This window comes from Equus caballus, chromosome 1, assembly GCF_041296265.1.
Source record: "Equus caballus isolate H_3958 breed thoroughbred chromosome 1, TB-T2T, whole genome shotgun sequence".
In the NCBI taxonomy this organism is placed as follows: Eukaryota; Metazoa; Chordata; class Mammalia; order Perissodactyla; family Equidae; genus Equus; species Equus caballus.
Window position 1 is genome coordinate 39720577 of NC_091684.1, and position 14756 is coordinate 39735332.

The following is a 14756-nucleotide window of genomic DNA, read 5'->3' on the forward strand; positions in this document are numbered from 1 at the left end:
TAAAACAAACATTTTAAAAAATTTACTTCATGAGATACACTGCAATATATATGTATGTTTGCATATACATAGGAAAAAATATCTGGAAGGATATATATCAAATTGTTAATAGTTTACTTTGAGGGGGGTAACTGGGGTAGGCTGAGGGGTTGCTCTCACCTTTAAATTTATATACTTCTGTATATTTAAAATTTTACAATAAGAATTCATTACTTTTATAATAATTACAACGATATAAATTTTAAAAATGAAAAAGTAGTAACAAAAAGTAAACACACACATACATGCATAGTAGTTTTAAGAGCCACACTGGCAGGATGGAGAATTAAATCACATGGCACACCTTTCCATTAATGCTGTGGTGGTAAATATAATTGTGTAGTCTATAATCAAAGAAACATTACAGAAGCGGCTTTTAGTAACATCCCAAATTAAAAAGTGCCCTGGGATAAGAGCCCTTAAGCAGTGACTCTTCAAGGTGGATATTAAAACTGAAAGCAAGGCTTAACTATTCCTGCAGGATCTATAGCAAAACATATCAATCTGAACGCTTCAGACAAAAGAAAAAGCTTCCAAGAAGTTAACTCTGGAATACTCAAACAGTTAACCAAAGGCCAGATATTGTGCGTATGACAACTCTACCCAGTTCAGACCCCAAACTAAATGCCTGAAATCTTGGCAATCTAGGGATATAGGTTAGGGACATCTACTTTACCCCTTTATTTATCATTTCTCCCAGTTTCTCAATTGGTTTGCTTTCTATCTCAATGACTGTAACAAAAAATACTGCAATTTTAATTGGAAAGAATAAAAGTAATTCCAACTAGATTCAGTTTAGGTTTATTCTTCTAGTTAAAAGAACCCGAGAAACTTGAGACTAATAATTTTTAATTATTCATTTTTTTCCTCAGAACTATTTCTAGCTACTTAATGAACATTTTGGGATATAATACTTCAGATTTCTCCTGGGGCCCTAAAGCTCTGTATTTGAGGAAATCTTTTTTCTCATGCTCTAGTTCATCTCCTTTTATTGAACTCATCAGAAATGACAAACTTATTTATTTTTATCAACTTTTTTCTTTCAACAAAGAGGATTCTTTAGGTGACCATCAGGTTGATGGTTAAATATCCTCATCAAAGTCAGAACGTCTGTAACTGGAAGGTTCCATCTTTTGCAAGCTGCATAGTTAAGAGCTTAACTAATATAATTGTGTATTTCTGAAAGAGTGCTCCTGACCTAGGCTCAAAGGTTTATGCAGGATTATACTCACTGCATAAATGAGTAATATGTGAAATCTGACAAAATTTAATCAGAAAATTATTATAAATAGCAGAGATAAAAGGGTATAAAGTCATAACGGCCACAATATTTTTAAAAATTTCAACAGCTAGAAGGCTGCTGTTTCTCAATGGATTACAGTATTTTAATTAAATAAAATATAAAACAGCAAAAGAGTCATCATAATGTATATGAAGTATGTAGCATGATGCCTGGTACACAATGACCATTGAATAAAAATTGGTTCTGTAATGCACAACGGATTAAATCAATAAACAAAAATATAAGAACCCAAAAGGAAGAGAAAAGCTTAGAACTAATTTCCTAGAGTATGCATTTAAATGGAAAGTCGAAGCTCACAGAGAGCAGTAAGGAATTCTTCATTTTCTGGATCTATCTTTTGGGCCCTCTCATAGTACTCAGCAGCTTGCCTCTTTTCTCCCTCCAGCTTGTAAACAAACCCTAGGGCACTTAAACTCTGCACATCTGAAGCATTGTGACCAAGTCTCTTGGTAGCCAATTTCTTCAGAGCACTTGTCAGTTTGGTGCGCAGGGATGACCTGTCTTTGACCTTTAAGGCTTCTAAATAATGGTGGATGGCAGTATTTTCTGATTTACGGTGAAATTCCTGAAAGCGGCCATAGTGGTAGTGGATCTGATGTTTGTGATCATCAGTTATGTTCTCCAGACGAAGGGCTTTCTGGAAAACCTCTTCAGCATTGTTATACTGGCCTCCCTCAGCATACATGTTGGCCAGGTCTGTGTAGGCAAATGCAAACATAGAGTCTCGCTCCACAGCTGCTTTGAAATGAAATATGGCAGATGTAATCAGCTCATCAACTTTCAGTTTATCCTTTCCTTTAGGTCTGTTGCGAGTGGCCTTCTTGATCTGGATCATTTGTGCCCTATAGCAAAGTCCCATTTGGTGATGCAGGAAAGAAGAGGTTGGTGTCACCTCCAAGGCCTTTCTCAAAAGTTCAAGAGCTCTGTCCCAGGAATTTTTCCTCCTGTAGAATTTGGCTGCATAACGAAGGACATATGGTTGGGATGATATTTGGTCCAGGATTTCTTCAATATACTTTTCCCCTTCAGCTTCTGCATGAACATCTTGAAGCTTCAGTGCCAGAAAAACCTTAATGTAGGTGTTATCTGGGTTCAGGGTAACAGCCTTCCTCAGAGGCCCCAGAGAAAAGCTCTTTATAGACCCTTCTCTGTCAGAATCATCCAGCCGATACACTGTGATGGCATAGCCGATGTTAAATTCTGGATTGTCAGGTTCCGCTTCCAGAGCCTTCTCAAAAGCCATTTTAGCCTTCTGGTGATACTTTCCTCCAAATTTCAAGAGTGCCCACCCTTTCTCACAGTCAATCTCAGGACACTCCAACTTGTAGTGGGAAGGACTGGACAATTTCTTGCAGACATTCCCTACCTTGTCTATATACGTTTGAGCTTCTTTAAGCTGGTCCATGTGATAATACACCCAGGCATAGTTTCCCCAAGTGACCAGACTTCGTACTTCTTCTTTTTCTGAGTGTTCACGCTGGATTATTTCTTCTGCTTGTTCCAAGCACTCTAGGGCATCTTTATTTTGGCCTTTCAGGTGTTTCACATACGCCAATAGGTTATAAAGAGTAAGTCTGGATTTTGTGGTAAGAAATTCAAGCTGTTGCCCAATTGTGTCTTCCACCTCACAGAGATCAATGTCTTCTTTAAGTAAATTCCACGTAAAGTGACATTCCAACTCCAACAGAATGGCCTTCAAGGCATCCTCAGGAATTTCACTGTCAAAGATAAAATCCTTTTTAGATTTCTCAAAAAATTAAAAATAGAAATACTAGACGATCCAGCTAGCTGTCCTACTACTGGGTATTTATCCAAAGCACTTGAAATCAACAATACAGAGAGATTTATGCAACCTTATGTTCACTGCAGCATTATTCACAATAGCCAAGATGTGAAAGCAACCCAAGTGCCCATCAACTGATGAATGGATAAAGAAGATGTGTTACACACACACTCTCACACAAAATGGAATACTACTCAGCCATGAAAAAGGGCCAAATCGTCCCATTTGCAACAACATGGATGGACCTTGAGGGTATTATGTTGAGGGAAGTAAGCTAGAGAAAGACAAACACTGTATGATTTCACTCATATGTGGATGATAAATAAACACATGGATAAAGAGAACAGATTAGTGGTTACCAGAGGAAAGGAGATGGCAAGGTGGGCGAAAGGGGTAAAGGTGCACCTATGTATGGTGATGGATAAAAACTAGACTATTGGTGGCAAGCACAATGCAGTCTCTATAGAAACTAATATATAGTAATGTACACGTGAAATTACATAATGAAATTACAGAATACGACCTCAATAAAATACTTTTTAAAAATTATAAAAATAAAAGATAAAATTCTTTTTAATTTTCAAGAAATAAAGGAAATAATGTTTAAACCTTAAATATTGTCCTTTGCTTAAAACCAATTTTATCTTTTATTTGATCTTACTTACAGTTAAAGCAGTAGGCTCCTATAACTTTATACCAGTTTTCTCTGTGTATAATTATGTCCTAGAAATATTTCATTAAATTCTCATTATTTATTGCATAACAAATTCTGGAAAGATGACAGGGTTTTCTATGTTACAGGGTATCTATTTCCTTTTAGCACTCACTAATCCACAAGGACCACCTATTTTTGAAGAGGGGAATTTAAAATGTTTTACTTGCTAGCCTTGAAAATTAATAATAATAAATATATAGTCAATAATTAATATAAAAATTCCATTATTGTATTAAAAGTAGAGAAAGGAGGGAAGAAGAGAAGGAAGAGAAGGTGAGAAATAAGAGAAGAAGACACTGCAGAAGACAGATAAGCCACAGGAACATCATTTTGCAGAGAAGAGAGGAAGAGAGGGAGGGGGGAAGGAAGGAAACCCCACAGAGAGAAAAGGCACAGGAACAGACAAGAACAGGTATACCAAGAGATAGGGAGAAGCATAAGTTTGAGATAGATAAAAGGAGAGTAACAGATTTATATAAAGATGAGGAAAAGGCAAAAGGAACCTAGGTTTTGATGTAAGTGCCACATCCTTCTGACCTCTGGGCTTGTGGGCAACAATAAAGGCTAACGCTTACTTATCATTGCCCTTGCTATTCATTTCAATCAAGAAATAGTTGTTGAGCTCCCTTTGTGTGAGGCATAGTGTAATCACTGCAAGGCCCACTGGAAACACTGTCTCAAATTAGGAAGATGAAGGGGGAAGGAAGGAATAAGAAATATTTATTCATTCATTACTGAGAGCCTTTTATGTGCAAGATCTTCTGAATAACCCTGGGGATGTGAATGTGAACAAGACACGGCCTTGCTTATACAGAGCCTATATTATAAGTAAACATGGAAGTGACCCAGGAAGGGGACCTAGTCCAGTGTCGTGGACATCGGTGGCTTTTACTTGATGAGGATCCCTTCTTTCAGTTTTCTTTTGTGGAACAATCTCTCCCCCTACTCTCAGTCCATGTGTTTTGAGACAGGCTGTCCACCCTTCACTCCAGTCTGTGGGAAGGCATAAGATATTCCAGCCATTCCCCGATCCTAGTCATCTGTTCATAGATAGTCCAATTAAAATATGATTTTGCTGAAATGGGACTTTGGTTAAGCTATTTCTCTTCCCTCCAAAAATTTTAAGCTGGTAGAATATATGTTTGGAGTTGCTGGTGGTTATCTTTGGGGATAACCTTCCTGAGAAAGAACCAAACGCAGAGAAAGCAGAGCTTAGACAGGAAGAAAGACAGACTGCTCATGATACCAACTAAATATCTATATCTAGTCTTGCCTGGATCACCCTGTCCATCACGGGACTTCTATTTTTTTAAGCAAATAATCTCTCTTTCTCTTTTTGCTTAACCAGTTTGAATTGGGTTTGTACTGTCTGCAACTGACAAAGTCCTAATAATAGACCCAGTTTTGTTTGTTTTGCTGATGGTGGTGGTGAGGCAGTCAGGAAAGACTTTTTAGTCTATTTAGTCTTATTGGCCATAATTAAAGGTCACAATAAATGTACAGAAAAAATTACTTAAGGCTTCTCTCCAAGAGGGAAATGCTCTAATTATGAGATGAACAGTGTCCTATGTGTATGTGCATTTCCCTTTTTGCTCCACAAAGAACCCTACTCCCTGTATGTACAATATATATTTGTATAAATGTTTATGGGAACTATAGTAATATTTCTATCAAGCTTTATGGATCACCTCACTCATACTTGCCAGGCAATTTTCTAGTTGTAGTGGATAGAATAGTAAAAAGATAGAAAGGGGCCCTTTTTTCATGGTAATTCCACTCTGGGAGAGGGAACAAACGGAGTGGACAGAAAATAAACATGTAAACAAATCAATGGACAACATAATTCCAGACAGTAATAAGTGTTAAGAAGAAAAAAGAACCAGAGTAATGGGATTAAACGGTGGGAGTGGGAGAGTACTTTAGTTATGCTTGACAAGGAAAAGCCCTTGTAGAAAGGGGCAATTGCAGGAAGATCTCAATAATAAAAAGGAGGCACTCATGAAAGACCTGAGAGCAGAACAGTCTAGATCAGTGGTTCTCCACCAGGGTAGTTTTGCCCAGCAAGAGGACATCTGGTAATGTCTGGAGACAATGTGGCTGTCACCACTGGAGGAATGCTACTAGCATCTAACTGGGTCAAAACAAGATGCTGCTAAATGTCCTACAATGCACAGGTCAGCCCCAACAACAAAGAATTATCCAGCCTAAAATACCAATAATGCTGAGGTTTAGAAACCCTGGTTTCGGCTGAACCATCAGTGAGCACAAAGGCCTGATGTGGGAACAAACTTGGAGAGTTCAGAGGACAGAAGAAAGAAAAGTGTGGCTGAAGCTTAGTAAACAAAAGGAGATGAGGTGTAGTAGTAGGCAGGGCTAGATGATGCAGGTCTTGGAATATAAATTTTAGTCTAATTGCAAAGGGAAACCACTGGAGTGAGATTTTTAAGTAGGGATCATGATTGAGCTAGGTTTAAAAAAATTTCTCTGGCTGTTCTGTGGAGAAAGGATGACAGAGGAAGTTGGGAAACTAGTGGGGAAGCTATATTCAACAAATATTTATTAAGAGCCTACTATGTGCAGGGCACTGTTCTAAGTATTGGGGATACAGCAATGAACAAAACAGAAGAAAAAATGCTGACTTCATGTAGCTTACATTCTAATACAGGGGTGGAGTATGCCATAAAAAGACCAAAGAATAAATGAAAGTATACAGTGTGTAAGATGATAATAAGTGCTAAGGAGAAAAATAAAGCAGGAGAGGGGAATGGGAGGCTGGCAAGGGGTCTGGGAGGTAACTAAAATTTAAATAGCTTGGGCGAGCTAATGTCCCTGAAAGAGGCATGAAAGCAGCTCTTGATGGAATCCAGGGAGAGATGATGCAAGCTTACACTTGGGTTGTAGTCAAGGGCTAGTGAGGACTGGATGGTTATACTTTGGAGGCAGAGCTGACATGTCTTTCTGATGAATTGGGTGTGGGGAGGACCATGAGTGAAAGAGGGAATCAAGAATAATTCCTATGCTTTTGACTTCAGGAAGTAAGTGGATATATCAAGAGAACTATTTTGAAATGTTAAATTTGAGATTTCTATTAGACATTCAAGTGAAGATGACAAGTATGAAGTTGGATATTAATGAAGAAAATCCTGGAGATGAGGAAGCATGACATTAGAACTAAGGATACAAAACTGGGAGTCATCAGCATGAGATGAACTTTAAAACCCGGAGATCTAGAGGAAATTACTTTCGGAGTGAGCACACAGGGAGAAGGTCAAAAACTATGCTGTAAGACATAGTTACACTATGCTGTAAGACATGTAAGACTCTGCTGTGAGGCAGAGTAGAAGGACAGGAAAGGAGGCCAAGAAAGAACAATCAGTGAGGGAGCAGGAGAATTGAGAAACCTGGTGTCATGAAAGCCTAAGGAAGAAAATGTTTACTTCAAGAAAGAAAGATGGATATTCAATGTGTAAAATGGTTCTAAGAGGTTGAGAAAATATGGACAGAGAATGATATATCACTTTTTTCTGGCAGGAGTAAACGTGTGGGGGACCTTGATAAGTGTTTTAATAGAATGGTAGGGATGAACATATTACTGGACAAAGTTGAGGGAATAATGAGAGGTAAAGAAGTGGATATCGGGAATACAGGCCACTCTTTCATGGAATATTACTATGAAGGGAGTAGAGAAATAGTGCTACAGCTGGAGGGAGGCTGGAGGAATTGTCAAAAAAAATTTAATTATGATATTTTTAATGACTTAGTGATATGCCAAGGGAAAGGGTCCAATATTAAGGGAGAAAATGATGCTTGTGGGAGAGAAAGAGGGAAATTGCAAGAAAGATGGAATATGAAGCAAAGTAAAGCTATCCACTGTTAATGCTCAAATCTTTATCTCCAGCCTCAAACTCCTAACCACGGTTGCTATGCCCTTCAGCATTTGGCCCACATCTACTTCTCTAGCCTAATTTTGTACCACTTTCTTCTCACTCACTGCACTCCAGCCATACAGGATTTTAAAAGAATTTTATTATTTCTTATTTCTCATGCCAAGTATGTTCCTACCTCAGGGCACCTGTACCTCCTTTTTATTGCCTCTGTGAACTCTCCCTAAGAGAGTTCAAGGGCTTACTTATTCTCCTAATTCTGGTCTTGGCTCAAATGTCAGCTCTTCACAGAGGCCTACCCCTGACCACCTTAGCTAAAGCTGCACCCCCACCTTGCCAGTCATCCTAAAGTCTAGTCTATCGTATTTTCCTGTTCTTCATAGCACTTATATCAATATTTGCTGGGGTTTGGGAAGGAGGAGAAAAGTGCTTTCAATCAAACATGAGATTGAGGAATTGGACTGAGTCTTTAACAACTGGAAAGAGGCTATCCTAATAGCCAAAAGTGATAGAAGAGTTAGAGAACTGGATTATTTGCACAATTAGTAGTAGTCATTGGAAAAATAAAACCATTTAATATTTATAATCAAATACACTACTCTATGAAATGTTTTCCAAATTTTATGAACACTAAATTTAAACATTCATAGTTGACTTGACATATTTAGTAGAAATTTGAGTCAGCTTATGATTTCAATTTTATAATTTTTTCAAATTTATTCTCTTTCTGTGTATATACATATACACACATATATACAGATCCTACATTTTAATGACTATAGGTTCTAGACCTAAGATTTCCAAAAGAACTTCCTGCCATGATGGAAATGCTCTTATCTGTGCTGTACAAAATGGCAGACATTAGCTACATGTGGCCACTGATCACTTTAAATGTGGCTCATACTAAGGAACTGAATTTTTAATTTTATTTACTTTTAATTAATTTAAATAGCACATAGTCTAGTGGCTACTGGATGGGACAGGATAGCTGGAGACACTGGGCCTATAGGGCTTAATGGATAAAAAGGCCTCAAGCCCAACAGGTTAGAGTTCTCCTTTAACTTGAAATTTTTGCTATTTTATTCAAGGTCAAGAGCTAAATTAAATGGCAAAGAAGGATGTTTTTGAAAAACCAACTTTAGGCATGTGACCTGGGCTTCCTGCAGATTCAGCTTACACTATTTATAATACACTATCTAGAATCAGATGAGTACTCAAAAGAAATAACCAAAACTACCATTCAGTGATAGTTTACTATATGCCAGGCAGTGTGCCAAGCACGTTATACAAATTACATTTAATTTTTATAACAATCTCTTATTATTTTCACAATTTTATGGATGAGGACTGGGAGACAGAGAGTTTTTTTGTTTTGTTTTTTGAGGAAGATTAGCCCTAAGCTAACATCAGCTGCCAATCCTCCTCTTTTGCTGAGGAAGAGTGGCCCTGAGCTCACATCTGTGCCCATCTTCCTCTACTTTATATGTGGGATGCCTACCACAGCATGGCTTGCCAAGCGGTGCCATGTTCGCACCTGGGATCCGAACTGGCGAATCCTGGGCCGCCAAAGCAGAACATGCGCACTGAACTGCTGCGCCACCAGGCTGGTCCCAGAGAGTTTAAATTACACATTCAAAATTACAGAGCTATAGGGGCTGGCCCCATGGCTGAGTGGTTAAGTTCACGTGCTCCACTTCGGCAGCCCAGGGTTTCACCAGTTCAGATCCTGGGCGTGGACATGGCATGGCTGATCAAGCCATGCTCAGGTGGCATCCCATATGCCACAACTAGAAGGACCCACAACTAAAAATATACAACTATGTACCAGGGGGCTTTGAGGAGAAAAAGGAAAAAGAAAATATTAAAAAAAAAAAGATTACAGATATAAAGTGGCTGGGCCAAGATTCAAACCTAGTTCTGCCTGACTGAAAAGCTAATGCCTTTCAACCATAATGCTATACTACCTCTTTAATATAAAAATTTGGGGTCATTTTTTAGAATAGTTTACTTTAAAATATAAGATATATCTAACGTATGTAAAATTCACTTTGCCTCAGGAGGACCTAAAAAGAAAACAAGAAGAGATTTTAGAGCAGCTTAGAGAGTACGTAAAAGGTCTGTGCGATTGCCCCTTAGAAAAGACATACCGGATATTTAAAAGTCTCAGGATAAGAAAACAATGGTTTCAAATATGAGTCCTCAATCTAAAGTCACAACGTTCCGAACTGTTGGAGTTGTTTTGAGATGGTGCTACTTCTTACCAGGATTTGCTGTGCAGAGTATTTCAGACAGGGAGTGGCAGAGAGATTTCTTTCTTTTTCTTCCCTCCCCAAAGCCCCATTACATAGTTGTATATTCTAGTTGTAGGTCCTTCTAGTTGTTCTATGTGAGCCGCTGCCACAGCATGGCTGCTGACAGATGACTGATGTGGTTGCCTGACCAGGAACCAAACTTAGGCCACCAAGCAGTAAGAGTGCCGAACTTTAACCACTAGGCCATCAGGGCTGGCTCGAGAATTATTCTTTAAGGATGATTAATGATTCTCTCAAACAAAACGAAAGAGCTAGCCAAAAATGTATTAGAAGTGAACCAAAGGAAAAGCAAGAATCTTAGTTATCACAGACATAATTATCATCATTATTAAGGGAATTAAAATATTTTTTTCCCAACAATCCAATTAAAGACTTTCTGATGTATATGCTGATGATCTTCCAATCTATTTCCTCTAACTCTGATCTCTCCCCTGAATTCCAGACTTACCTAATCTTCAATTCACATCTTCAATTACAAGTTCAACTAGCAACTCAAATAAACATATCCAATACAGAAATCTGGGCTCCTTGAGCATGTTCCTCCCTCAGTCTTCCCCACCTTGTTTGGCACCTCTTAGTTCCAAGGCCAAATAACCTAGGAGTAATCTTTGATTGCTCCTCTTCTCTCAACTCCTCATTCAATCCAATAGGAAGTCCTCTTAATTCTACCACCCAGATGCATCTCAAATCCATCCACTTTTCTCCATTTCCACTGCTAATTTCCTAGTCTAAAACACAATTACCTTCCCTTTGAGCTGCGGAAAAATCTGGTCTCCCTGCTTCCACTTTTGGTTCTCACATAGTACCAGTAGACTTTTGAAAATGTAAACCAGATTATGTCCGTACCCTGGCTTAAAATCTCCCAATGACTTCCCAACATCCCTAGATATTAATCCAGCCCTTGCCATGTCCTACAAGTCCCTAAAGGAGCTGGCCTCATCTGTCTGTCCAACCTTCTCTCCTACTACTCTCTTCACTTACTGTGCTTTAGACATACTGACCTTCTTCCTATCTTGAACATATCAAGTTCAAGGACTTTTACGCCTGTTATGTTTACTCACATTGCTCTGCTCCTAAATTTTTGCATGACTAGCTCTTTCCTGTAAGTTCAGCTTAAATATTCCCTACCTAAGAGGCTGCCTGTGGCAGAGCTATCTAAGATAGCCCCCTGCATTCTACATCACTGTCTTAGCCCATTACACTATTTTATTTTCCTTATAGCACTTATCACTTTCTGAATTATGTTGATTCTTTACTCACTTATCTACTGTTTGTCTATTTCCCCATTTAAATGTAAGCCCCATGAGAATAGGGACCTTGTTTTGATTTTATTTTTTCACCTCTGTGTCCCCAGCATCTATTATCCTAGGCATATGGTAGAAGCTCAATAAATCAATATTTGTTGAATGAATGAATGAATGCAGTTCCATATTGGCAACTTCTGGCATGTCCAGTCCAGAGGCATAAGTCTAGCATAAAAAGCACCTAAATGCCAGATGAGGGAATTTCTGTTAGTTCTTCCCTTCTGCTAATAAAGACAGAAGCTCTAAACTTTCTCCCACTTCACTCTGCCCTATCCCACTTGTCTTTCTATCTTGGCATGCTCTGTGTCTGACTTCATGTTTGGATTTTGAAAATAGGTTTTGGGGGCCGGCTCCGTGGCCGAGTGGTTAAGTTCACGCGCTCCGCTGCCAAGGCCCAGGGTTCGGATCCTGGGTGTGGACATGGCATCGCTCGTCAGGCCACGTTGAGGCGGCATCCCACATCCCACAACTAGAACGACCTGCAACTAAGATATACAACTGTGTACGGTGGGGGTTGGGGAGATAAAGCAGAAAAAAAAAAAAAGATTGGCAACAGTTGTTAGCCCAGGTGCCAATCCTTAAAAAGGAAAAAGAAGAAAATAGGTTTTGGACTGTTCCATACAATCCTGATTAGGAAACCTGGCAAGACCGTCCCTTGGTAGTTGTTCCTTTCTCTGGGGTAACTGTACCAAAATCCTAGGCACGACATGCCATGAGCTTAACAGCCTGCCCAGATCCATGACAATATGGGCTTAGCAGCCCCATGCCCATCCAGAGAGTAAAATGAACACCTGCTTCTGTCTGGAAGGTTTCTATCAGCTCAGCCCAAGGACAATGAGTAGGGCTGCCTCAGGCATTCTGAATGTGGTCTGAGATCTCAAAGGGATTTTCAGACTCAACTGCTTTGCCCAGACTCTGTGGAATCTCTGCACAACTGGATGCCATGAGTTTTCCTTTTTTAAACTTTGTTCACTTAAGTTGTAAACTTTGTCTCCGGGGGAGGCTGGCGGAGATCGACCATTGTGTCTGAAGGGGTATTTATCTTCAGGTAATTCTGGAGTTTTGCCTGGAAGGAGCAGTCTTTCACTGTTCCTGGGAGACAGTCCCCAATGGGGTTCATCCCTCTTCCACCCCATCTTGCATATAGATACTGTGCACCCCGTTTTTCCTGTTTCTCCAGTCTCCTTCCTGATACCTCCCTCCCTTCTTACAAATGTTCGAAGTGAGGCACTTATTTTCTTCTTTACTTACAATAATAGTCAAGATATGCAAATAGCATGTGCTAAGCAATTAACCCTTTCCACAGTCCTAAGAGATGGCTGCCATTAAGTTTTATAACATCTAAGAAACAGACTCACCGAGTTTAGGAAACTTTGCTTTGGGTCACCCAACTAGAAGTTGTGCAGAGTCAGCATTCAGAACAAAGGACTATCTGCCTCAGGCGCCCAAGATCTTAACCTCTCAGTCTTCAACTTCTGAAATGCGGATGGTTCAGTGACCACATGCAGGGCAGGGTGCTAGCCCCGGGGACAGGACACAAAATGGGGACGAAAAGGACCCCACCAGCATGCACTAGTGAAGGGGACGGGGAAGAAATCATCATAGAAGAGCGGATCGGGCGGAGCAGTAAGACCCTGTAGCGAACAAAGGTAGCTCCCGGGGAGGGAGGAACTCAGACCCAGAAATCAGGCAAAATGGCAGCAGCAGACGATGCGCCGCCTGGAGGGCTGCGGCCAAACCGCGTCTGCACACACTGAGGGAACGGCAGCTGCAGCCCTGGGAAGGAGGGGACGGCCACGGCCCTAAGGGGATCCGCGCCGCGGACACGCCGCCGCACGGCCCCCGGGGCGGCCGCGAACAATCTCGGGCAGCACCCGGGCGACCGCACGGAGCCGCCGGGAGACAGGCCTCCCCGGGCGCGTGCCTCGGCCCCCCTCCCCGTTAGGCCCGACTTCAGACGCCCGGGAGTCCAGACGCCCGGCTGCGGGGCGGGAGGGGCTTGGCCCCTCAAAGGGCCGCAGCGCTGCGCTGAAAACGGGACAAGGAGAAACACCGGTGTGAATAAAGGCCTAGGCAGAGTTGGGAGGAGCGGGGAAGAGCCCTTACCTCATGGCGGCGGGGTCGGCGAGGGAAGCCGCAGCCCCTCGGGCTTTCTCCTCAGGACCGGGAGCACGAGCTGACAAGCGGCGGCGCGCGCCCGAGCGCGTCCGTGTGCGTGGGCGCGGGTGTGTCCGTGGGCGCGGGCGTGTCCGTGGGCACGGGCGTGTGCTCCCGCGCTGCGGCTGCCCTTTTCTATCGGTGCGGGGGGGGGGGGGGAGGGGGTTGGTCTTCTTGAAGGCGGGACCGAGGCGGAAAGGGTAACTGGAAAGTGAATCTGATCCGCGACTGGGCGGCGTCCAGCTGCGGGAAAGGAAACTTCTGCAAGAGGTGAGGGGGGCCCTGGCCGGTCTGAGGAGCTGAGAGGAGACGTCTTGGGAGCCCGGGGTCGTTGAGTGCGGAGTTTGAAGCCGGGGACTTTGAACCTGGGGACTTTGGTCTTGGTTCTCATCTGTCTCGCGGAGGTTCTCTATTGAGTTATTTTTGTTTTGAAGAACGTGACAGGAGATTGTTCAGCGTGATTTGTGTTATGAGGGTGGCAGCGATGCTCTTTCCATCTTTATGTACCCTGAGCTGAAACGGAAGTCCCTGCTCCCATTCTTGTCTCAACAGACAACACAGGTGGTGCACCTGTGCCATTATTTCCGTTGTGTAATTATAGAGAAATTTGGGGGTCAAATGTATATATATATTTTATAGTTCCCTAGCTATTGCTGAATAGCTTTGCAAAGAGATTTATACACCCTCACCCACAATCCTATGAGAGCGGTTGCCTTCCGTGCCCTTGTCAACCATGCTTCCTGTAATAAGGTCCTAATAAAGAAGGGGTGGTATTGGGAATCTAAGCAGAAAGTGCTAAATACACTAAAGTTTTGTCCCCTTCGAATTCAATCATTCATTCATTCAACAAATTTATTAAGCGACTGCTAAGAGCCAGACATTGTTCAAGGCACTGTCAATACAGCAATGAATAAAACAGACAAGGGACAAGCCCTGCCTCCTCACTGTCTTCTGCGTCTGGCTCCTGGATATGCAGAGAGAGACAAGATAATTCTCAAACTTTGAGAAAAACTTAAAAAGGCACCAGTTATCACTTTTATATCATTCCGTTGACTTTGCTTTGTAAATGGACAACGATGTACAGTCTCATTCTGTGGCCACTAGTCTGAACACTGCTGACTTTATTTTTTACTTCGAGAATGCCAACGAGACATGTAGGTTTATTGGCTTTACTTAGAGGGAGGGTGTCCAGTGGCGGCCAGCTGGACGGAAGTATACGAATACCTACGTCCGCCCCCTAAGAGAAGCTTGCTTAAGTA

The 14756-nt window shown here is 41.5% G+C and overlaps 1 protein-coding gene and 1 long non-coding RNA gene across 2 annotated transcripts in view; one reads left to right on the top strand and one right to left on the bottom strand.

The window, feature by feature from the left end:
• On the bottom strand, nucleotides 1-14725 carry IFIT5 (interferon induced protein with tetratricopeptide repeats 5). The gene is made up of 2 exons (XM_005602369.4): nucleotides 13447-14725; nucleotides 1-3060 (listed from the first exon to the last, which is right to left on the bottom strand). Exons 1-2 carry the CDS (start codon nucleotides 13449-13451, stop codon nucleotides 1617-1619), a joined length of 1449 nt encoding a protein of 482 aa, XP_005602426.3. The 5' UTR covers nucleotides 13452-14725; the 3' UTR covers nucleotides 1-1616.
• The window catches only part of LOC111773897 (uncharacterized), a 23381-nt gene continuing 22164 nt past the window's right edge, over nucleotides 13540-14756 (top strand). Inside the window, exon 1 of the long non-coding RNA XR_002808598.2 lies at nucleotides 13540-13767. This is a non-coding gene — a long non-coding RNA (uncharacterized lncRNA). The remainder of the gene's footprint in view (nucleotides 13768-14756) is intronic.